This window comes from Ogataea parapolymorpha, chromosome IV (genome assembly GCF_000187245.1).
Source record: "Ogataea parapolymorpha DL-1 chromosome IV, whole genome shotgun sequence".
Lineage (NCBI taxonomy): Eukaryota > Fungi > Ascomycota > Pichiomycetes > Pichiales > Pichiaceae > Ogataea > Ogataea parapolymorpha.
In genome coordinates this window covers 1,092,214-1,112,495 of record NC_027863.1, presented here as the reverse complement: position 1 = coordinate 1,112,495, position 20,282 = coordinate 1,092,214, and the positions used below count along the sequence as shown (strand labels likewise).

At 48.1% G+C, this 20,282-nt stretch overlaps 12 protein-coding genes across 12 annotated transcripts; 5 read left to right on the top strand and 7 right to left on the bottom strand.

Annotated features, from left to right (window-relative positions):
• Positions 1-53: 53 nt before the first annotated feature.
• On the bottom strand, positions 54-572 carry HPODL_03659 (putative peroxisomal peroxiredoxin; the record flags this gene model as incomplete). The annotated part of the gene is made up of 1 exon (XM_014079986.1): positions 54-572. The coding sequence occupies one exon, from the start codon at positions 570-572 to the stop codon at positions 54-56; it is 519 nt and encodes a 172-aa protein (XP_013935461.1).
• Positions 573-662: 90 nt separating this feature from the next.
• HPODL_03658 (Mitochondrial outer membrane protein IML2) lies at positions 663-2,951 on the bottom strand (the record flags this gene model as incomplete). The annotated part of the gene is made up of 1 exon (XM_014079985.1): positions 663-2,951. The coding sequence occupies one exon, from the start codon at positions 2,949-2,951 to the stop codon at positions 663-665; it is 2,289 nt and encodes a 762-aa protein (XP_013935460.1).
• Positions 2,952-3,202: 251 nt separating this feature from the next.
• On the bottom strand, positions 3,203-4,102 carry HPODL_03657 (uncharacterized protein; the record flags this gene model as incomplete). Its single annotated transcript, XM_014079984.1, has 1 exon — positions 3,203-4,102. One exon carries the CDS (start codon positions 4,100-4,102, stop codon positions 3,203-3,205), a length of 900 nt encoding a protein of 299 aa, XP_013935459.1.
• A 204-nt stretch (positions 4,103-4,306) lies between these two features.
• HPODL_03656 (HNRNP arginine N-methyltransferase) lies at positions 4,307-5,341 on the bottom strand (the record flags this gene model as incomplete). Its single annotated transcript, XM_014079983.1, has 1 exon — positions 4,307-5,341. The coding sequence occupies one exon, from the start codon at positions 5,339-5,341 to the stop codon at positions 4,307-4,309; it is 1,035 nt and encodes a 344-aa protein (XP_013935458.1).
• Positions 5,342-5,637: 296 nt separating this feature from the next.
• HPODL_03655 (Increased rDNA silencing protein 4) lies at positions 5,638-7,371 on the top strand (the record flags this gene model as incomplete). Its single annotated transcript, XM_014079982.1, has 1 exon — positions 5,638-7,371. One exon carries the CDS (start codon positions 5,638-5,640, stop codon positions 7,369-7,371), a length of 1,734 nt encoding a protein of 577 aa, XP_013935457.1.
• A 99-nt stretch (positions 7,372-7,470) lies between these two features.
• Positions 7,471-7,782, top strand: HPODL_05216 (uncharacterized protein; the record flags this gene model as incomplete). The annotated part of the gene is made up of 1 exon (XM_014079981.1): positions 7,471-7,782. One exon carries the CDS (start codon positions 7,471-7,473, stop codon positions 7,780-7,782), a length of 312 nt encoding a protein of 103 aa, XP_013935456.1.
• Positions 7,783-7,954: 172 nt separating this feature from the next.
• Positions 7,955-8,628, top strand: HPODL_03654 (GTP-binding protein ypt5; the record flags this gene model as incomplete). Its single annotated transcript, XM_014079980.1, has 2 exons — positions 7,955-8,027; positions 8,063-8,628. 2 exons carry the CDS (start codon positions 7,955-7,957, stop codon positions 8,626-8,628), a joined length of 639 nt encoding a protein of 212 aa, XP_013935455.1.
• A 135-nt stretch (positions 8,629-8,763) lies between these two features.
• HPODL_03653 (uncharacterized protein) lies at positions 8,764-9,177 on the top strand (the record flags this gene model as incomplete). Its single annotated transcript, XM_014079979.1, has 2 exons — positions 8,764-8,891; positions 8,928-9,177. 2 exons carry the CDS (start codon positions 8,764-8,766, stop codon positions 9,175-9,177), a joined length of 378 nt encoding a protein of 125 aa, XP_013935454.1.
• A 53-nt stretch (positions 9,178-9,230) lies between these two features.
• On the bottom strand, positions 9,231-10,253 carry HPODL_03652 (Diadenosine 5',5''-P1,P4-tetraphosphate phosphorylase II (AP4A phosphorylase); the record flags this gene model as incomplete). The annotated part of the gene is made up of 1 exon (XM_014079978.1): positions 9,231-10,253. The coding sequence occupies one exon, from the start codon at positions 10,251-10,253 to the stop codon at positions 9,231-9,233; it is 1,023 nt and encodes a 340-aa protein (XP_013935453.1).
• Positions 10,254-10,321: 68 nt separating this feature from the next.
• HPODL_03651 (Elongation factor 2 (EF-2), also encoded by EFT1) lies at positions 10,322-13,453 on the bottom strand (the record flags this gene model as incomplete). The annotated part of the gene is made up of 1 exon (XM_014079977.1): positions 10,322-13,453. The coding sequence occupies one exon, from the start codon at positions 13,451-13,453 to the stop codon at positions 10,322-10,324; it is 3,132 nt and encodes a 1,043-aa protein (XP_013935452.1).
• A 308-nt stretch (positions 13,454-13,761) lies between these two features.
• HPODL_03650 (WD40 repeat-containing protein) lies at positions 13,762-16,635 on the bottom strand (the record flags this gene model as incomplete). The annotated part of the gene is made up of 1 exon (XM_014079976.1): positions 13,762-16,635. The coding sequence occupies one exon, from the start codon at positions 16,633-16,635 to the stop codon at positions 13,762-13,764; it is 2,874 nt and encodes a 957-aa protein (XP_013935451.1).
• A 500-nt stretch (positions 16,636-17,135) lies between these two features.
• HPODL_03649 (ATP-dependent RNA helicase DOB1) lies at positions 17,136-20,273 on the top strand (the record flags this gene model as incomplete). The annotated part of the gene is made up of 1 exon (XM_014079975.1): positions 17,136-20,273. The coding sequence occupies one exon, from the start codon at positions 17,136-17,138 to the stop codon at positions 20,271-20,273; it is 3,138 nt and encodes a 1,045-aa protein (XP_013935450.1).
• Positions 20,274-20,282: the final 9 nt, after the last annotated feature.

Below are 20,282 nucleotides of genomic sequence, written 5' to 3'. Positions count from 1 at the left end.
GGTTAGTGCGGAAAAATACACAACCTTACACCAGGTAATATTAAGTCCGACATCTACAGGTGCTCCAAAACAGCTTCGTAGCTGCTGACAGTAACGTCCCTGCCAGTTTCGACACCAACATAGGTAACCACACCGTCCTTCGCAATCAGAGCGTATCTTCCAGTACGGTAGGTGACGAATGGGGCACCATCAACAGCAAGGCCAAGCTTCTTGCTGAACTCACCAGATGGATCGGTAGCAAATTTGACAACGCCCTTGGTGTTGCCCAAGGCCTTACCCCAAGCCGACTGGACGAATGGGTCATTGGTGGTGAGGACTATGATCTCGTCGGCACCCTTCTTCTTCAGTTCCTCGGCGTGCTGGACGAAAGCTGGGATATGTCTTTCGGTACAGGTTGGAGTGAATGCGCCCGGAGCAGCCACAATTACCAATGTCTTGCCTGGAGCCAGTTCGGCCAAATCCAGCTCCTTTGGCAGGGCAATTGAGCAAATGTTCTCGTACTCCGGAGAGTATGGAACATAGAAAAGCTTGATATCGGTTGGCAATTTGTCAGAGACCTTGATTTGAGACATAATGAAATATAGAAAGAAATTACCACCCCGTAGATTATTAATATGTACCATGGATTTTTATCATAATGCACTACCTATTTACTTCTAGCCTTAAATACGAATGTCTTCTAATCTATCGAGAGCGGCTTTCGTTTTCATCGACACTCGGGTGCTTAGCTCGTAGTCATCTCCCCCATATGTTTGAGATTTTTTGAGCCAGTTCTTGGACTCCTCGAGACCATCAAATCCTTGCTGCTTCCAGCAGAAAAGCGCTTTTTCATATAATGCAGTCGGATAGAGCCATGGGTTCTCGGTCAGCTTGAGCAGTTTCTGATTCACGCCAGCCTTGCCGGTCTCCGTCATGTTGCTTATGACTGCAGAGTCCAGCAGTTTGCTGCCTTCCTCGATTTTTCCCAGTCTTCTCAGCGATATCGCCTGCAATGTGTGCCTGATCATGGCCTCCTCGCGCGCCTCGCTGATCTTGCTATATGGCTCGTGCGTGGCTGGGTTTTCGAGGTCCAGGTCCCTGTCTTTGATTGCATCGGCCGAGTAGCCGAGAAGCTCTATCGAGAGTCTGAGTTGTTCCTCTGTCATTCGATTGTAGCCGTTCCAGAAATACACCAGCTCATGGATCAGCGACGTGCCAACGCAATCCAGAAACGGTAATCCGGTGGCCTGCTGTGTCTTCTCAATCTGCTTCAATTTTCTTGCAATAAACTTTTCGAACGGAGGGATCTTGGACTGGAATTTCTTCTTGCCGATCAGCGACGGAGCTGCCTTGAGATGTTTCTCGGCCTGTTCTTTATAATAATCTTTTTTTGTGAGATCCACCTTATCTGGGACGTCGGATTCAATATTCAGTCCTGTGATGCACATACGATAGCACTCCAAGTAACACGCCCCAGCAAAGTAGGTGTAAAGACAGTGTGAGTAAGAATTGATGTTGACCAGCTCCAAAAATTCTCTGCCGGCACGATCAAATTTGTGCATGAAAGCCAGTATCATGGCACGGTCGTAGCCCAGTAGCGCATCCACTTGCTTCATCTCCGACTTATGCGCAGTATCCATCAGCTCCACAGCCTCCTCCAACCGACCACGGCTGGCAAGCATTCGGGACTCCTGAAGCAACCACAAATTGCCGTTCGGGAATAGAGCTCGTGCATGCAACAGCACCGAAACCAGCTTTGGCCCCGGATGCAGCAAGGTCGGCTCACCATCCCCAACACTTGCCATCTTTTCCAGCTCCATCTTACGCTCCACTTTTGCTTTCCGACCAAAGGTCTCGGTAGTGACAAGCGTATGGCTTGACTGAGAGCTCATCTTTTTGAGCTCTATAGTGGACGGAAGATCGAAGTCGACATCTGTAAACTGGAAAGGCCCGTCATAAAACACCAGTAGCGCAAGAAGCCCAAGTCCGCCGTGAATGTTTCTTTCCTTGGCCGCGTTCCAGACCATTTTCAGCCCGTGCTCCCGGGATCCCTTGAAACCAACCACGGATAGAACTCTTCCGATAGCAGGTGGAATCAAAGACAAAACCACCTGCAAAATCCCGAAACACAGGTTGACTCCCGAATGGATGAACTCGTCGATTGTCGGCACGTCCGAATTGCCGTATTCTACTGTGAAACCCATCGTGTCGCTTAGTTCGCCCTTCTGTCTCTCCTTGAAGCCCAAGTTGTGTCTGAGCGACTCCGAGGCTGGCGGGTTGCCGATGTGCTCGCCGTCGATGCGTGCTTTCCTGACTTTGTACAGTTTCTCGAGTCGCTTGATAACATCCTCGTCCTTCACACTCTGCTCGCTCGACAGGCCCGGAACGTCCGCAAACCGCTGCGACGAGGCGGTGCTCGTGCTAGATGAGCCGCTATTCATCGACGAATTGCTCATCCCGTTCTCGACAGAGTTCCGCTCCATACTCTTGCTGATCTCGTCCAACGTGTGGTACGCGCGCCTGAGCTTCAAAAGGGCCTTTGCGCTATCGACCATACTCTCACTCAACAGCATTAGCAGTGCACTCAGCAGATTTGCCTCCGCGTAAGTGACGGCCCATTCGGTGCCGGGCGGATATATAGCAGAGGTCTGGATCTTGTTCTTCTCCGCAAACGTCTTCTCTTTCCAGGACATGTTTTCCGCAAGGACAAGCGCATCGTTCGCCTTTTTCATAGTGGCCGCTTCAAACCCCAGCGTGGCCTCGATGAACTGAATCACGGCGTATGCCAGCTGGGTGATGGCGGATTGGTCATGGTCCTCCAGCAGCCTGAGTCCTTCGCTCGATCTATCGTCCAGAAAGTAGTCCATGGCCTTCAGCGCATTCTCGTATTGAAGAGCCTGCGTTATAATCCGCGAGACCTTCTGGTCTTCTGATATCTTAGCAGAACCTCTTAATCCCAAAGCTTGTAACATGATTCTGATCCGCACGTTCCGGAGTTCCCCTGTGACTGTCTTATAGTATCAGAACGCGTGTACAAGTCAGACTGTTGACAAAGCTGTACCTTTGTGGATTATCGACAAAGTCTGGCTAATTTGAGAAAACACAAAAAGATAATCTAGCTGCACTGTCCTGGTGGCACAGCAAATACATTTAAATGTGGGCTTATGTAATGAGCCTAAAAAAGATTACCGACTTGATAACTGATAGCTGTATTCAAGAACGTCTACTGAAAGTGGATTGCATACTCAAGGTCGTCCGCGTTTAGAAAGTCTGAGCCGGTCTGCAGAATCTGGCGCCAGACGTTTGTCTGCTTCTCGACAGGCCACCACGGAGTGTCCCAGATCCGCGTGTAGATGCCCTTGGCGTGGGCGTCGCTGATGGCTTGATTGAGCCGCTGCATCTGACTGGGGTTGAGGCCGTCAATACTGTCCACCTTGCCCACTAACGCCTCGAGTGAGCTTGACGCGATCGGTGATGTACCAGCTGTAAACGAATCGTTGAGGCCGCCTAGAACTCCATCGAAAAAGACGTCTCTGGCAGCCAGATTCTGCACCTGCTCAAACGGCGTTTTGCCGGTACCGATTACGGTAAGTGGGCCTTGTTTCCAGGTATCATTTGTGCTGTTGTAGGTGGTCAGGTAGTTTTTCTTTCTTAGTGGCTCCAGAGCGTTGTAAACGTATGACCATGTGGCGAGCCCATCCGTCTTCATGTCCACAAACAGATACAAGGTTGCACCGGAGTCTGTGTCGAAAACTCCGTTCAGAGTGCCGGCTTCCTCGGTTCCATGGCTGACCGGGTTGAAAGCGTCGATGAGTGACAAAATAGGGTTCAAATACAGACCCTCGAACGTTCTGTCCGGCGTCAAGGATGCGAGGTTGTGGCCCACATACATAGTGGAGTCGTTGAGCTCGGGGAATACCCAAACGTCAGCCTCAATCGACTGGACTCCAAGGCTCAAAGCAGTGAGACACGGATATTCCCTCCAGTAGTCGTTATGCGAATGGACTTGTTTGACAAACACATCCTTGGTCAGTTCGGTTGTCAATGCTGGACGAACCAATGGCACTTGTGCAATGGGTGCGCAGCTCACTATACTGCCAAGGAGAAGAACAAAAATAAACATCCGGCAAGAAAACAAACAGAACACAATCTTAAGCTCGCTCGCCTGTTTTTTATTTATTGGAGCCAACGCACGAGACTGATTCAGACCACGTGGTACCAGTTCGCAATGGCGATGCCATTTAAGGCTGTCTATACTTTTAAATTCTATCCTGGAACCCCCAGGTGGCTGACATAATCACAACCCTAGGAGACGCATCTAATTAGGTTACCGCAAAAAGTAATTGAACTTGCCTCTTTGCTGGCGCGAGTCGTGGTCGCCCGAGGCTCTGAAGTCCCACTCCAGCTCAATGTCCAGCTCTCTGTTGTTGTGCTCGTTGGGTCTCGAGGCCAGCGAGCCCTCGATCGTCTCGCCCTTTTTCAGGTCCAGCACCTGGTCCAAATAAAAAATTGTCTGCTGCCAGTGAGTGTAATTCACGTGCGGACCGGTCGAAAATACAACTTTGTTCTGTGGCTGGTCATAAGGGAACTCGATATCAAACCACGCAACCAAAGCGTGAGCTAGATCGTCTCTGGTGGCCGTCAGCTTGAATTGTTTGTGGAAAGCCAGCTCGTCAATCGTGACGGTGTTGAGGTCGAATTCAATCAGTTTGAAATGGTTGGTCACCACCGTCTTGTTCTCGACGGTCTCAATGAGAGGCTGCGTCATCACAAGAGGGATAAACGGCGAATAGTCAAATCCATAAACATCCTCCCAGTAAAAGATTTTTTCGTCTTTGTAGCTGCCATCCTCAATCAGGGCAACCTGAATATTGGCCTTATCAGGGAAAATCAGCCCTCCTGGTTTCAGGTATCTGTCTCTGGCCACCAAAACTGTATCCAACATGGACTCGTAAAGCAGGAAGTACCCCATCCACTCGGAAATGATGATATCCACCTTATCGTAAGGCATTTCGACATCTTCCAATTTTCCTCTCAAGAGCGTGATCTTGTCCGAGAACCCGTTGATGTCGACGATCTGCTGAGCCATCTCAATGATGTTCGACATATCCACGGCAATCACGTGCTTGGCACCAGCTCTGGCGGCAAACATCGACAAAATCCCCGTTCCGCATCCCACATCCAAAACAATCTTATCCTTAAACAGGTGTCTATTCTTCATTATCGCGTTTCTGTACGACAGCGTGCGCACAGTATCCTTCAGCATCTCTTCGTGGATGCCGAAGTGGTCGTATGAGGAAAAGTAGTGCTGCTCGGAGAACGGCAGCGCCTTTTTGTCAGTGGCAAAGTTACCAATCGTCATAAATCAAAAGGATTACTTTTTTTGAAAAAAAAATTTTGCTTGGCTGTGTGGATAAGACACCGTTGACGTATCTCCCGAAATTGGCCTTGAAACGTGGTCGTTCGCCTAGTTTGTGCCTGAAGCAGTTTCTGTTTTTCAGCTGTATTGCTACAAGGAATTCTCTCTGAACGAGCGTCTAGCTTGCGCGTGTCCCGTGTGCTACTCTCATCTGCCATAATTTATTACATAATCGAACATTTCAAAAATCTGTTCTGATCCTTGTTAAGTACACTCTGTTCCTCTAGCACTCTTGCACCATGAACATGGACTCCTCTCTGGCAGCGAAAGCTGCCGTCAGGAAGCAGTCTAGCCAGACAGCCTCGGCTAACGAGATTGTCCCGCATACAGCGTCTTTGGCCCGCATCAAAAAGGCCAACCCACAGCCAATCCTTAGAAACTCGCATCCTCGCAAGAGCGATGGCTCGGCCAGCAGCGTGTCATCCGTGCGAACAAAACAGACTCCGGTGCCCTCCTCTGCAGACTGGGGGAAAAGACCATCAACTCCTGGTAAGCATGCCTCGCGCACGACTTGGGATTCGGTGAACAGCAACAGCTCGTCTGCAGCGCTAGCTGCCGCTTCGCTCGTCGCCAAGTCGAAGCCGTCGCTAATGGTTTCAACGAGCCAGCCAAAACTGTCCACTACTCCCGAAAATCTGTCCTCACCATCCATTAGACCTGTCCCTGTGAGTCTCTCGTCGCATTCCATTCCAAACCTAAAATCGCCCAATTTCGGCACAGCCAAGCCATTGAGTACCAACGACCCCATTCCGCCGCATCCAGACTTTTACACCGATCCGCTTTCTAAAAGTCCGTACAACAATTCGTCTCCCAACCGCTCTGCCAAGTCGTCAGTGCATAGCTTGAGTTCCTCTTTAAAAGATGACATCAAGCTGCTGTCTCCGCCACCCAAAGTCTCTCATGACGGGTCTATCAGTACATCCAACTCGTACTCTTCCCTCTCATTGCCCATGATCTCCGAGGACGAGGATTATCTTTATAAAGACGCTCCCGAAGAGCCGTCATCTAGCTACAGCAACTGGGACCTCAGCTACGACTTCCCAAAACATGCCCTTAACCAGCTGCCCGAACCGGCTACAATAGCCGATTATTATGACCAGAATCCTTCAGATAACGAGAAATTTGACACGAAACGCCCACTGTCCAGAAAGCCACCTCCAGCGGTGGAAGTGAATGAAAGCACTTCGATCTTAAAAGAGCCGGCCTTTGCGGAGCCCGTTGTTGACGATATGCCCGTCAGTGGAGACGAAGCGCTACCCCAGTACCCTGTTTCCCCCGTCGCTGAGTATAGGTTGCCTCACCATCACCACGGACTGGTGAGAGGGGCGCACGGCAAAAAATTCCAGCGTATGCTGGGTTTACAACGACACGACTCGAGCCAATCGACATTCCCCGTGCCTGCTGAACAGGACCAGCATTTGAAGTTCAAGACGACGCTTCGGAAGGAGAAACATACGAAAAAAGGCTTCAACGAGGCAAAACCATGGAAGCATCACAATGATGCTAATTACGTGACCGAGGAGGAGAAAAAACGATACGAAGGAGTCTGGGCAGCCAACAAGGGCTCCTACGTGGACGACAGGGAGGAAAGCATTGTGGCAGACGCCGGCCAACGGATCCATGGACTCGTCGTGAGAGAGCTTTGGCGCAGGTCAAGACTGAGCGACGAGACTTTGGAGCGGATCTGGGACCTTCTAATTGAACACCGCAAGAAAGAGTACTTTGCACGCCAACAAGACCAGGACGAGCAGCACGACGATCTGGAATTCGACGACGGCACGCTGACGAAGGAAGAATTCATTCTGGGGACATGGCTTGTCGACCAGTGTTTGTACGGGCGCAAACTGCCACCCACGATTCACGACGAGCTGTGGAATAGCGTGGAGACGCGCGCGTCTGTGATTGTGAAGCCGAAAAAAGGCAATAGCAGACGCAAAAGAGAAAAAATGCTGAAAAAAGTCGGTATGGCATGAAGGCCGGAGACAATTCGGAGACTGACTGCTTCTCGAAATTTCCGAGACAGAAATATAAGAATAATTTGGCCAGCACTGGCGTTGACTGAAATTATTGTCATGTCTAGTCTTCTCAAGCTCAACTCAATTAAGCCATTGTTCGACCGTGTCCTCGTCCAGAGAGCCAAGGCTGCCTCGAAGACCGCATCAGGTATCTACATACCTGAGAAGAATCAGGACAAGCTGGCATTCGGTACAGTGGTCGCAAACGGACCAGGCATCAAAAACGACAAGGGTGAGCTTGTACCAACCATCGTGAAGAAAGGCGATAAGGTGTTATTGCCAAGCTTCGGTGGATCCCCAGTCAAGATTGATGGAGAGGAGTATTTATTGTTCAGTGACAAGGAGATTCTTGCGAAGATCGACGAGTAGGTGGTGTAGAGTGTACATAGACAAATTTACCATCCCATGCACACAACTATAAATACTTTCATCATTCAAACAGTCTGTGGCTAAGCCGTCCTCAAAAAAAATCAAGGCTGTGTTTGCTTCAACTTCTTAATTTTCCTATATTTATCTCCCTTATCTTCGCGAGATTCTTGACATGTCCTCTAACACAGCGACGGAACACGGCCAGTCCGCCATGAGGTTTGCACAATTTAAGCTTGTCTTGCTAGGTATGTAAAAAATACCAATTTTGCTAACGCACTAGGCGAATCTGCGGTGGGAAAATCCTCTATTGTCCACAGATTTGTGAAAGACTCTTTTACAGACTCGCGGGAGTCTACCATCGGCGCAGCTTTTCTTACCCAAACCATCCAGATTGACGCTAATACGACCGTCAAGTTCGAGATATGGGACACTGCAGGCCAGGAAAGATACAGATCACTCGCCTCTATGTATTACAGAAACGCACAAGCAGCGCTGGTTGTTTTTGATATCACACAGGAATCGTCGCTCGACAAGGCTAAGTACTGGATCAAAGAACTTCAGAAACAAGCAAGTTCAGGCATTGTGATCGCCCTGGTAGGAAATAAACTTGATTTGGAGGAGGAGCGAAAAATCAGCAAAGATGAGGCCCAGGCCTTTGCCAACGAACTGGGACTCATGTATGCAGAGGTCAGTGCTAAAACGGGGGAGAAGGTGAAGGATTGCTTCAAAGACATTGCCTTGAAATTGCCACTGGAGGAAAAGCTGAGCCAGCAGGGCCAGCGCAGAAGACGCACAGTAGACCTGAATCAGAGACCTTCTACGAACGAGCAGCAATGTGCCTGCTAGTGGTGTGCTCATCGCGTCGCCGGTACCATTATAGCAGTATTACGTATACCGTTAATGCTTACGTAAAAGATCTTTTTTTCGCCAATCACCTTTCGCGAGAATAAAATTTATAATTTTCTTTCTCAACCAACAATCATGGCTTCCGTTACAAGCATCAAAAAGGCCGCCGACTATGTTCTCAAGACTCCAATCTTGAGACAGTTCATGCTGCCGGTTGCCAAGACCTTCACATACCTTTCCGGCTACAGAGAAATTGGACTAAGGTAAGTTTCAAGACATTGTTCTTTGCTAACATCCAGACTCGACGATTTGATGATTGAAGAGACACCACTCATGCAAAAAGTCATTTCCAGATTGCCAGCCGACGAGTCTTACGCCAGAAATTACAGAATCATCACCGCTCACCAGCTCGTCTTGTCCGCTAAAGTCCTTCCTCCATCCAAGGTTTTGAAGCCAGAGGAGGACATTCCATACATGCTTCCATACATTCTGGAGGCTGAAGCTGAGGAGTTCGAAAAGGAAGAGCTCAACAACATCGCCAAGGCTTGATTGTATAGACCAGAAATATATGTTACATGTTGATAGCATTAGTTAGTAATTCTCTAGTAACTGTACTCATCATATTTATGGCTGTCATCAGTAGGATCCAATTCGAATCCGCATTCACGCAGGATAGTCCCAGCGCCGTGATGAAGAATTTTGGACTTAACCGTTTCGTCCTTGGTCGTGAAAAGACCCATAAATCCAAGACTATTTTGCCATATGCCGTCAAAAAAGGCATTGCGTCTAGGTATGATCATCATCCAATTATCCATCATTAGAAAGTTATAGCTCAACTTGCTTGAATCCACCTCATACTCTCTGAAAACGTTCAACACGCGCTTGAATAAATACATGTACATTAGAGCAAGTGTGGACTGTTGCTCCTCCTCGGATGCAAAAGTCTTTGGCAGTTTGAGCACGAAGTGCTTGAACGTCAAGTTCTTGTTCACAAGCGGTTTCTTGGACTCCGACGTCTCTGTGGGAATATAAAAATCGCTGTTTTCAACTAGCGAATTTTGATAGACATGGAAACCAGGCGGCAGTTTCATGAATTGAATGTGTTTATGGAACTGTGAGTATCCTGACTCAGGTCCCGAGTTGAAGAATGCAAAAAACTTGTCATCCGAGTTGTTCAGCTTCCTCAAAATGGTGAGCATCAGCTCCAATTCTACTGGCTGCAGCAAAGTGTCCTGCTGGATGAAGTCTTTCGTGACCATCAAAAAGTGCTCCTCCGTGTTGGGGAACTTGTTCAAAATGAGCCTGTAGTCATGCAACAATGTATCAATCACCGTCAATTCTGGCTCCGGTTTCATAAACGGATTTTTGGCCTTCACTTGCTCGATCTTGTCGCTAGAAATCTTCTCGTCAGATCCAGGCTGCGTAGGTCTATTTATAGGGCGTTTGCGAAGTCCCTCGACCACCATCAGCTCGCACTCCATCCCTGTCTGAGGGTCAGTGTAATGCTCGTGTTTGCTAGGCGAAAAAACCAGTTGTCCATTCTGCAAAGCTTTCTGGAAAGTGCTTTTCACCAAACTGGCAAGCTCCAAGCTACAAAGCTCTTGAATTGTATTCACTGTTACCATCGGTCAACTGAATTGCGTGCCGCGATAAATCTCAGCAGTGTTAATTTATTTTTGTAAAATTCGCGAATTTAAATGGCATTCTCCTCATTGACGTAAGTAAAGCCTCTGAACATCTCTTGCATGGAAGGCGATAAAACACTGTTGACAGGCGTAAGTTTTGCTGCCTGCGAGGTGAATTCCTCATCAAAGCACTCTGGTTTGCGCGGGTCGCGGATTTCGGGGATATAAGGTGGAGTCACTCTCAGATTTAGAACATCGTCGAAATTGATGTTTGCGAAATATGGGTGCGCCATGATTTCAAGCGCATCCGCCTCGCCAGAACCAAGACGCTGCGCAGGGTCTCGTGTCAGCAAACGTTGCAAGATGTCAACAGCTTCCTTAGCCATGTTGATAGGGTACAGAGGCTCGTCAGTCAATATAGCATTGAACACCTCGTCCTCGTCTTCACCCTTGAATGGAGACTTGGTGAGCAACATCTGGTATAGTAAAACACCAAAGGCCCACCAATCAACGGCCTTGTCGTAACCTTGTTCTTTCAAGATCTCAGGTGCCATTAGCTCAGGTGTTCCGCAGAACGTGGACGTTTTGTTTCCATACCACATATTTTCCTTGCACAAACCGTAGTCCCCGAGCTTAATATGACCCGACTCACTCAACATGATATTGTCCAACTTGAGGTCTCTATAGATAACGCCGTTTTCGTGTAAGAACTTCAAGGCAAGAAGAACTTCGGCCGCATAAAATTGTGCTCTTCTCAGAGAGAAGCGCTTCTGTTGAACATGCCACATCAGATCTCCTCCCGTGATGTACTCCATAACAAAGTAGATACGATTTTCGGTTTGGAAGCACTGGTGTAAATTCAAGAGGAATGGATGTTGCCCTTTGTTGGCAATCATAAACACTCTTTTCTCCGACTTTGTGCTTTCCACCTCATCGTTTTGAATTATGAAATCCTTTTTCAACACCTTGATAGCACAAAGCTTGTGTGTGTGTACGCTTTCGGCCAGCATCACCTTACCAAAGTTACCCTTACCAAGAACAGCCACGAAATTGAAGTCGTCCAAACCATATCTGTGACGATGACGGCGTTGTTTCGAACGGTGAGAGGATGGGCCGTTCTGTTTAGCAGGAGATCTTTTCTCAACAGGTTTGGCAACTTCTTGAGAGGCTGATGGGACCGCTTGTTGTGGGGCAAGCTGTGCAGCTGGTTGTGTGCTTGGTCTGGATTGTGGCTGCGGAGCTGGATGCGAGCCAGTCTGCTGAGGGGTTGGAGGTACAGGCTTATTCTGCAATGGAATCTCTGGAAGCTGGCGACCCTCATATTGCCCTGGACCAGTTTGCAGTTGTTGCTTCTGATACGCTTGCTTTGTGACAGCGGTACTTGGATATTCATGCTGTGCTGTTGGGATATGGTCCACCTTAGTCTGTTCTGACCCAAAGGAAGGAGCGGCTTTGCTGCTTATTGTGGTTAAAGTAGCAGAAGATTGGGTAGGAACTGGTGGTTTAGGCTTGGTAGTTTTGCTTTCCTGTGTTGACTTGATAGCAGACAGAATCTGGCTTGCCTTTTCAATTGACATACCACAGAAGTCTGGAACCAGATGCGAACACGTAGCATGGCAGAATATGCCACACTCAGAACACTTTCTAATATTCTTTCTACCCCATGGAAGGATATAGCCACAATGACAACACCATTTCGTGCCTCTGTTTGTGACCTGCTCAAATCTGTGAGGAATTCTGTGATTGAGCTGTGTTTCTTCTGGCGCAGAATCTGTGCTGGTTCTGGAAATGCACTTATTAATAACGTTCTTGTAGCACTTCTTGTGGCACAAAAATCTGCAATCCTCACATTGGAATCCACTGTATCTGAGGAAATCGCCGCAAACTGCACAGCACATGATGTTGTAGAACTGCTTTTGGACGAACTTGTGGCCATGGTGCTCGTAAATTTCTTCTTTTCTTTGACGGATGGCACCATGACGTCCTAAACCACCTCCAAAAGCGTACCGTTCTCCTTTGCGGTGCTCGTTCGCCTTGGTAAATCCAATAGTGATCAATATCTGACCCGTAGGTTCCAACTCAAACCAGCAGGTGGAGGTCACTGTGTTTGTGTCGCTTGCTGATGCCGTCGAGGATCCATTTGCAGAAGCAGAGGAAAGACCCGGCAAATCGCTTCTGCTTTCCATGGTCGTGTTGGATGCAGAAGAACTGAGCTGGCTTCTGGGACCTTGCTGCAAAGCAGAGCCGATCATCCAGTCGCCCCCGCGCTCCTTAGTCACCTTCTTTCTACGGATCTCCTCTGCAATATCGGACAAGGGCAGCCAGGCAAGGCCAACGGGCACAAGCTGATCACCAGACTTGTCGTACACGGTAAGTGCGACCTCATTTCCTTTTTCAACGTTGATCTCAAATGTTTCATTCCACCTATCGTTTCTTGATCCTTTGGTCCGGCCACGTTCAACGTCGTCGATCTTGATTGTAACGATGGAGTCCGGATTTCTGGTAAAAACTGGAGATGCAATGTGATCAACATTGCGAACAGTGGAAATTGTAATGGACAACATTCCTGTCAAAGGGTTTTTCCTGAACGTGTTGATCACAGCATTCTCACGAGCGACTTCATCGATGTCAATGTACATCGATTGGTACTGTTTCAGTGCTTTGCGCATCAGCTGGATCTTTCGCTCGCCTTCAACACAGCCATCGGCAGCTGCTGCAATACTCCGCCGGTCACCTTCCAGTTGATACAACTTGTATATCTTCTCGTTCGCCTCTTTATACTGCTGCTCAACCTGGATTTTAAACTCCAACTGTTGCAGCATATACTGTATTCTATGCCCTAGCGACGGACACTCATACTTCAGCAAATCGAGGACCGTGAAGGTGGGTTTATGGATTGGTTTCTTGTTGTGATGCGAGTCTCCATTGGTAGAGGAAACGCTTTCTACCGATTGTGAGTGCGACGACTCAGCAGGCGAGGAGCGATCATTCGAGTTCACTTTCTGCAAACGCAACTTTTTTAACGTTTGTTCCAGATATTCAATGTTTTTCTGGGCCTCTCTAATGGAAGTGTTACATTTTTGTATAACGAGCGCATTGGATGTTTCTTTACGCAGGTTGCTAGCTCCCAGCGCAATGTTGCGCTCGCGCTCGATCTTGCGAAGAATATCAGTAATTACTGGATCTTTTCCTTCAGACATGTGGAAACGCCAACTAATCTTGATCCAGATCACTGGAGATAAACAGCACTAATAAAACAAGTTGATGTTGGATTCCGTCCAATTCTATGCAGAAATGCTAGTTAATTTTGCTAATAATGCTTGAATCAAACAATTAGAACCTTTATTTTGTTTTAAAATTAGGCGAGAAATCTCCCTGATTTTGTTCAAAATACGATAAATAAAAAACGCTTTCAACCCCTTCCCAATAATAAACACTGGCAGGCTGAAATTTTGACTTTATTATAAAAATAGATTACACATCCATACACCACCAAACACCTTTCCAGCTATTTGTTGTTGCAGCGGCAGTCACAGTCGGGCACCGGGCAGATGTAGTGCTTCGAAAACCATTCCTCTGCGTGTCCCGCATGCATTCCATGGTTACACGACAGACAGAAGCTGAACCACTCTTTGAACTGAGTCTCCAGCGTGAGGTTATCGTCAACTGCATCGTGGTCCACCCGCGACATCTCTTTTGGCAGGGCAATGCCCTGGGTGATCAGACAGATGGCACAGCGCGGCAGAGAATGGCCACAATGGGGACATGTATGCAGCGGTGACTCTTTTTGTAGCAACATGCCATTTTTGAGCTGCGGACCGGTATTCTTTTTCTTTGAGATATTCTTGTGACAGTTGGTGCATTGCAAGTAAACCTGGCGCGGAACGGGTATCGTTTGTGTCTCGCCGTTGTTTTGTCGCGATAGTCTAGTTCTTGCCACGTCAAATTTGGCCCTGACATGGAATAAACTCCAGCTGTTCAACAGATACCGGTAGTTTTCTACCCAGTCCTCGACACGATCGTCTCTAAAGTATTTTGGGCAGCCAAATGACGCAATGAGACAAGCACTCTGGATATCGCTTGTGCGGTCGACAAATGACTGCAGAAGGTCCATTCCCCGAGCGGTCACTCCGGTAAGAATAATACCTTCAATTTCACCTCTCTTGATGACGTTTTCTGCAAGCCTCGTTAAATAAACATCCAACTCGCTATCTGGGAGAAAACGCAGTGCAACGCCCAACTTTTCACGCAGAGGCAAGAAAGAGTCGTCAAGCACGTCCCACCAATTGCCGTCCGCTATGTAGCCAAAGATCACGCGCAAATACGGATTTTCCAAGTCGGAAGACAGCTTCCGACACTGGTCTTTCCAAGTGGTGTTGATCTGCGAGTCGCGGAAGGCGAAATAGCCCGCAATAGCCGTCGACATTATGCGATACGTCTCGTTCTTCGAGCCGGCCAGGATGTCGATGGCCCGCGAAATGTCTCCATGGAAAACGGCCCAGCCGGCTGCTCGCTCGTAGTGCTCCTTGGCTATCAGGTTTTCGTACTTATCTTCAAGCTCCTTGACACCAAAATCCCAGCCAATCACGTGCATTGCGAGCCGACGCTGGACTTCCTTTTGGCTTTCGCCGTCGAAACCAATCAGCGGGGCAGCAAGGATTTTAGTTTCGAGCGTGCGTTTCTCGACTATTTGTCGGGCTGCGGTAAAAAGCTCCCTCGACGTGAAACTGCCCTCGCCGTTGTACCGCTTCTGCTCGGCAAAGCCTTCTTCCATGTGCCAAATGCCCAGAACGCCTAGATACCCAAAGTCGAAGCTACCAGAAATCATCTTGCCCGAGGCTACCAGATCATGAGAGATGGAAATCCATTTCCACGCGTTGCGCAGCTGCAGAGTTGTTTCTAGCCAGCTCATGCTTTCGAGAATTGTCATGTTGTTCTCGGCATTGGTTCCGTAGCCCAGCAATGCACGGCGTCTGATCGTCGAGCAGATATCGTTTCCCAGCAATGCCTCCGATTTAAGTCCCATGTTATCGCGGGCCGCTTCAAATGGCGAGTCCTCAGAATCTTCCATGTCGGACGCAAAGTCCTTCTCGCTTGTCCCATCGCTGTGGTCCGCCACGTCTTCGAGTACGCCGTTTCTGTCGTCTTGTGATGCCCTTCTGCTAGGCTGCTCCTCATCAACAGCATCCTTCACCATCTTTGAGCACGTACCCTCCGGCCCCGTGAATGTGAGGTCGTTGAACGAATTGAAGTCCATCCCTGTCGGGCTTTCCACAACGTGCATCTTATAAATGCTTCCAGACTGTCTCATACACACCAGGTCGATACCCTGTTGCGAATGGAAGTTTGGCGAGTAGTCAAACGATATCACGCGCTCGTACTTGGTCTTTGCATCGCTCACGCGCGAAATGAAGAGCGAGTCCGTAGGACGGAAATTGGTAGCCACCAGCGTGCCTTCGGCCCTGCTGCGGCCTACCATGCTCTCGAACTTGGCCAATTCCGACTCAAGCGGCGGCACCACGCCAAACTTCCACCTCCGAACTAAATCGCCATCAAACAAAGCCCCCAGTTCTCCGTGGGTCACGGTGGAATAACGGTATGGAGAACCGCCTGAGCGCCGCTGGTCGCTCAACAGCTTGCTGAATAGCAAAAGAGGACTGTCAGACGTAATCCCAGACCCCTGGACACGCACCATGCTGGAACTATCCCCAAGCTTACGCCGATCCCAAATGGCCAACGAGCCGTCTTCACTGGCTGACGCGAAGAAATGGGAGTAGAATGGGTCCACATTGATGTGCAAAGTGCACCTGGTGCTCAATTGGTACACCGGCTGGTTAGTGCGCACGTCGTACTCACGCAAAAGCTTGTAGCTGCCTGCAATAATGTTACTGCCCTCGCAGAAACTCAGTGAAGAAACGCTCTCATTTGGCACAAACGAGAGCAATGGCGGGATCACGCTTTCGTTTTTACCCGCCCTTGAGCAGGATGCCAAGTCCCAAATTTGTATAGAGTGATCCTGCCGGCCGCGATCAAAACCTAAAGCGACCAGCTCTCTCTCATTGAAAGAAATGCTGTTGCACGAACGAGCCTGTTTTGGACGCAAAACCAGGGGAGGCGTCTGAGCAGCTGTGATATCAAAAATATGCCCGCTTCCGTCCAGCTGTCCAACTCCGGTGACACCTGGCTTCTCGGAAGAATACTGTAAACACTGTATCTTATCGAAACCTCCTCTGCTGAAAAGCTTCGTCATCTCCTCGTCAGACCCTTCGCTGTCATTGTTGGTCTGGTATAGTGATACCGTCTCGCCGGTCGGCGCAGCACCCAAAAATCGTTCCTCGGTGCCGTATTTCCAGCCAACGGCACGAACTATACACCCTGACATTGCAAGCGATTAAATATTTCAAATCCAAATATATGCGAGTGTTTACCTAATAAATTAGACACTAGGAGAATAGAGCTTATGTGACTAGATTGCGGCACTAGGCTTAAACATCTTCCAGTTTAGTCTCTGAAAGTCGATACTGCCATTCCACACATTGGCAAGAAGCTTTTGGAATTATTGCAGAATACCCACCTCCGGTGAAAATGATTTGAGTATCCAACTGCACTACCTCTCTTCAAGGAATGTTTGAATGGTAGCAACCTGGCTAGATACCAGGTAAATGGTAAACAAACTTTAGAATCTGTCGTGAATTGTTATCTTATTGTCTCCTTTTGGTACTGTCACAAGCAGTTTTTGTTCTAGTTGCTTACGATGATTTGGCTACAGGATACTTTGTAGGTAGTAGATACATTGCATCTATTACATAATACTCCCACCCTTAGCTTGATAAAAAAAAATTTAAGTCAAAAAAAAAAAATTATAGGTTTGTCTTGTTAAGTATGGATCTCTTTGGGGCCTTTGAAAATCCAGACCTGGAAAACATTGTTCCAGAAGAACTTCCAAAAGCTGATGACCCAAAGGGAATTAAAAGAACCAACTCAGAATCCAAGAACGGATCACAAAAGAAGCCAAAAGTTGAAAAAAAGGAACAAGAGGAAAATGGCGAAAAAGTAGTCCCTATCGTGGCGGACACGTTGGAAATCGAAGCTTCCCGAGAGGTCGATGCCTCTAGTGGACTGCTCGCATCAACAGATACAGACGCCTCGAAAGTCAAGTTACGACACCAGGTGCGACACCAGGTTGCAGTGCCTCCAGGATACGACTACGTTCCCATTGGGCAACACAAACGGAAAACTGAGGCTCGTACATATCCGTTCACACTTGATCCCTTCCAAGACACATCCATTTCCTGTATAGACCGTCAGGAATCTGTCTTAGTCAGTGCTCACACCTCTGCTGGTAAGACTGTGGTTGCAGAATACGCTATTGCCCAATCGCTTAGAGACAAACAACGTGTAATTTATACATCTCCAATCAAGGCTTTGAGCAACCAGAAGTACCGTGAATTACAAGCTGATTTTGGTGATGTTGGGTTAATGACTGGAGATGTGACGATCAATCCTGATGCCGGATGTTTGGTGATGACGACTGAAATTCTGAGATCCATGCTTTATAGAGGTTCTGAGATTATGAGAGAAGTTGCCTGGGTTATCTTCGACGAGGTTCACTACATGCGTGACAAGAGCAGAGGTGTCGTTTGGGAAGAAACCATCATTCTGCTCCCCGACAATGTCCATCACGTGTTCCTATCTGCTACCATTCCGAACGCTATGGAGTTTGCTGAATGGATATGCAAAGTTCACAACCAGCCTTGTCACGTGGTCTACACAGATTTCCGCCCCACTCCATTGCAGCATTACCTTTTCCCTGCTGACGGGGAAGGCATACATCTGGTTGTTGATGAAAAGGGAACTTTTAGAGAGGAGAACTTCCAGAAGGCCATGGCATCGATTTCAAACAAAATGGGAGACGACCCAGGAGCTATTGAGACGAAAAATGGCAAGTCCTGGAAAGGAGGTGTCAAGGAAGGAAAGTCTGACATTTACAAGATCGTCAAGATGATTTGGATGAAAAAATACAACCCTGTCATTGTTTTCTCGTTCAGCAAACGTGATTGTGAGGCTCTTGCTATGAAGATGTCGAAGCTTGATTTTAATACTGATGAGGAGCGCGAGATGCTCACCAAGATCTTCAATAATGCGATCAGCATTCTTTCCGACGACGACAAAGAGTTACCGCAGATCAAACACATTCTGCCGCTATTGCGTCGTGGTATCGGCATCCACCACTCTGGACTGCTCCCTATTTTGAAGGAAATCATTGAGATTTTATTTCAAGAGGGATTTCTGAAAGTTCTGTTCGCGACGGAGACCTTTTCCATTGGATTGAATATGCCAGCCAAGACTGTTGTGTTCACGTCCGTGCGTAAATGGGACGGAAATGGGTTCAGATGGGTTTCTGGAGGAGAGTATATTCAGATGTCTGGACGTGCTGGTCGTCGTGGTTTGGATGACCGCGGTATAGTGATTATGATGATCGACGAGAAAATGGAGCCTCAGGTTGCCAAGGGCATGGTGAAAGGTGTTGCTGACAGGTTGGACTCCGCATTTCATTTGGGCTACAACATGATTTTGAACCTGATGCGCGTGGAAGGTATCTCGCCAGAATTCATGCTGGGGAGCTCTTTTTTCCAGTTCCAAAATTCGATTTCCGAGCCAGAATTGAAGAAACAACTTGCCAAGTATGAACAAGAGTTGGATTCTATTGTGATTGACGACATGGAAAACATTAAGGAGTATTACGAGCTACAGAAACAGCTGGACCAGTATAACGAAGATGTGCGTAAGATTGTCACTCATCCAGGTAACATTTTGCCCCACCTGAAAGGCGGTCGTTTGGTGGAGGTGAACATTAATGGAATGGATTACGGTTGGGCAATTGTAATTGATTTCTCGAAGCGCAACAACAAGCGCAACCAGGCGCAATACAGCGACCATGAGTCTTATGTGGTGAACGTTTTTGTGAACACTATGTTTGTGGACTCTCCAGTGAACCTGATCAAACCTTTCCAGGTGCAATTGGTTGAAGGAATCCGCCCAGCGAAAGAAGGAGAGGAAACGCGGAGCGAGGTAATCCCGATCACGTTGGACTCCATCAAAAAAATAAGCAGCTGTCGTTCAATCTTGCCGCAAGACATGAAGAATAGCCAGGCACGCAAGACACTGCGCAAGGCGTTGAAGGAGATTGTGAAGAGACACCCAGATGGGCTTCCTATTTTGGACCCTGTCACCAAAATGCATATCAAAGATGAGGAGTTCAAGGTTTTGCTCCGGAAGATCGAAATTCTGGAAAGCAAACTCCACTCTAACCCGCTTGCGCAATCTGCACGACTCAAGGAACTGTACGACCAATATTCGCATCGGATGAGCATTGTGGATAAGATCAACGAGACAAAAAAGAAGATCAGTGAAGTGCAGTCTCTCATTCAAATGGATGACCTGAAACACCGCAAGAGAGTGCTTAGACGACTAGGGTTCACGACGCAAGATGATATTGTTGAGATGAAGGGCCGTGTTGCATGCGAGATTAGCACGGGAGACGAATTGCTGCTGACCGAGTTGATATTCAACGGAACGTTCAACGAGCTGGATCCATCACAGTGTGCGGCCCTATTATCGTGCTTCGTCTTTCAGGAACGTACCAAGGTGACCCCTAGACTCAAGCCAGAGCTTGCGGAGCCACTTAAGGCGTTGAAGGAGATGGCCTCGAAGATTGCAAAAGTTTGCAGAGAGTGCAAACTGGAGGTTGTTGAGAAAGATTACGTGGAGTCGTTCAAGCCGGATTTGATGGAAGTGGTTTATGCTTGGTGTCAGGGAGCCTCGTTCACGCAGATATGTATTATGACAGACGTTTACGAAGGTTCGCTGATCAGAAGTTTTAGGCGTTTGGAAGAGTTGATCAAGCAGTTGGTGGATGCTGCCAGAACCATCGGAAACGTTGCCTTGGAGGAAAAGCTGACCAGGTCGGCTGAGTTGATTCACAGAGACATTGTTTCTGCTGCATCGTTGTATTTGTAGATAGTTAAA